Source organism: Manis pentadactyla, chromosome 9, assembly GCF_030020395.1.
Source record: "Manis pentadactyla isolate mManPen7 chromosome 9, mManPen7.hap1, whole genome shotgun sequence".
Lineage (NCBI taxonomy): Eukaryota > Metazoa > Chordata > Mammalia > Pholidota > Manidae > Manis > Manis pentadactyla.
This window is the reverse complement of record NC_080027.1, coordinates 21,497,525-21,500,003: the sequence shown is the minus strand read 5'-3', so window position 1 is coordinate 21,500,003 and position 2,479 is coordinate 21,497,525. Positions and strand designations below refer to the sequence as shown.

Genomic DNA, 2,479 nt, shown 5'->3' with positions numbered 1-2,479 from the left:
ATAATACCAACTTACTTCATAAGGCTGTTATAAGGATTAAATAAAACAATATAGACAAACCAGGGAACTCTGCTTGGTAGGGTCTTCTGGTGACGATTGGAGAAATTATCTTTTTATATAATCAAAAGTCTTGCTATATCTGAGAAGTTGATTTTTGTTGCCCTTCTATATTTTAGCCTACTGGGAAAATTCACCCTACCATTTTTAATAGCTTGAGTAAGAAATCTTTAAGGACATCTGGATTCCTTGTGGCTTCAATGGTATTCCTAAACAATACCTCTATCTGTAATTTTGTAATGTTTCCAAAAGGCTATTTCCTTTGATTTCACCCCTTATATTTGATTTAATTTGATTCTGCTTTCTTAATCTTGGACCGATAACCATGTTCTCAAGCTCATTTCTGAATAAAAAGAACAGAGTAACTTTATGCCCTCAAATTGTGTCTTATAAAATCCATTGATAATTTCAGGGCTGAAGAGCATGATTACTCAATGTATCTTCATTAATTTTCACCTTATTGGTTTTGACTTTTTCTTCTTATTCATGAGATATTATTATGCAGTACATTCATTATATTTCTGTCCATAGGTTATAATTAAACTTTTAAATAAATATAATTTTATTGATGAAATTAGATATCATACAAGTTTTTTGGAAAGTAATTTAGCAAAATATTAAAATAAAAGTGTTTATATGTGTTTCACCAAAGAATTATATTATTAGAAATTGATTGAGATGAAAAACATTAGAAAAATTAAATTGTTTTATATGCATACATTATCAGTATACTATAAATTACTTTGTAAAATTAAAAACTCTTAGTATAACACAAGGAGATGGATACTTTGGTAGTTCTAATGTAGAATTAAACTTTTGTCTGTGATTAAAAGTTATTCAGAAAGCTGCTTGCCATGTCTTAAGAAGTCCCTTATTAGGTGAGAATTTTCTTTTGAATCTTGGTTATAACACTAACAATGATAACTTATACTTTGCAAAATACAATGCTGTTATGGTGATAAGCAAATCAAAATATTTGACAAAAGGATCATTCTGCAAGAAAATATAGGTGACTGAGAAACAAAGAAATAAAGTTGCCTTAATACATGTGTTACATGATTACATAACTTTAATCATCAAGCAATAGGAAAAAAATGTCCATAGACACAGATTTTAACATAAGATTTGTTGCTATAAGCTAAATATTATTTCATTCGATAGATATAAACATTCTTTTCACAAAAGTAAAACCAGTGTTTATCACATTGGAAGTCAGTAGAGATTCAAAATAATAATTTGGGAATAGGAGGGATCTAAAAGACACAATGTCAAAAATTATTTTAAACTGAAGATACCTGGGAATCAACTGAGACAGAAAGCATTGTTCAGAGTCCCCTTATGCCATGAAAGGCAGAACATATTTGGTCAAGTAAATGATGAATCAACAGAAAGACAAACAAAGGATTCAATTGCTTTTGGAAAGGGAACAAGGAAATACACAAAAGAGAAGAAAAACTGCCTTAAAAATTTAGCATCATTGTTACTTTATTTTCCTGGAGTCCTTCTGCATGATTCGAATGAGAGCATTTTTTACTTCTTTGTTCCTAAGACTATAAATGAGTGGATTCAGCATGGGGATCACAATTGCATAAAACACAGAAGCAACTTTATCCTTTCCCAAAGAGTAGGACTTACTCGGTTTTAAATAAGCAAACATCAGAGTGCCATGAAAGGTAGTGACTCCCAGGAGATGGGAGGCACAAGTAGAGAAGGCTTTCCGCTTCCCTGCATTGGAAGTAATTTTCAGGATGGTAGACAGAATGGAAACATAGGACACAGATATTGTGATAAGAGACACCAGGAGAGTGGAACCAGCACCAATAAATAACATCATTTCAACCTCATGCGTGTTGGTGCAAGACAGGGCTAAAATTGGGGATGGGTCACAGAAAAAGTGGCGAATTACATTGGAGCCACAGAAATGCAATCTGCTCATGTAAAGCACGTTGACAGTGGAATCCATAAAACCAACAAAGTAGGACCCCAAGATGAAGGAACAGCAGAGTCTTTTGGACATAACAACTGGGTAGTGGAGGGGGTTGCAGATGGCTACGTAGCGATCATATGCCATCGAGGAAAGAAGAATACATTCAGAGGCACCCAAAAGAACAAAAATATACATCTGGGTGAAGCAACTCATGTACGAAATATACTTGGTGGAAGTCAGTAAGTTATGTAAAGTTTTAGGTGTGATGACAGTTGAGTAAGTGAGGTCGAGAAAGGACAGGTGACTGAGGAAAAAGTACATGGGGGTGTGAAGCTGGACGTCCAGGCGGATCACCAGCACCATCCCTACGTTCCCCAGCACTGTGATCAGGTATATCAGCAGGAACAGCAGAAAGAGGACCAGCTGGACCTCCGGGGAATCCGTCAGCCCCAGAAAGATGAAGTAAGGCACCTGTGTGGTATTCCTTCTGCCCAT

At 35.0% G+C, this 2,479-nt stretch overlaps 1 protein-coding gene across 1 annotated transcript; it reads right to left on the bottom strand.

The window, feature by feature from the left end:
- Positions 1 to 1,537: 1,537 nt before the first annotated feature.
- Positions 1,538 to 2,479, bottom strand: LOC130684702 (olfactory receptor 8H1-like). The gene has a single exon (XM_057506589.1). The coding sequence runs from the start codon at positions 2,477 to 2,479 to the stop codon at positions 1,538 to 1,540; it is 942 nt and encodes a 313-aa protein (XP_057362572.1).

Coding starts and splice junctions, on each gene's coding strand:
- LOC130684702 (XM_057506589.1), bottom strand. CDS start 2,479: ATGGGCAGAAGGAATACCACACAGGTGCCTTACTTCATCTTTCTGGGG.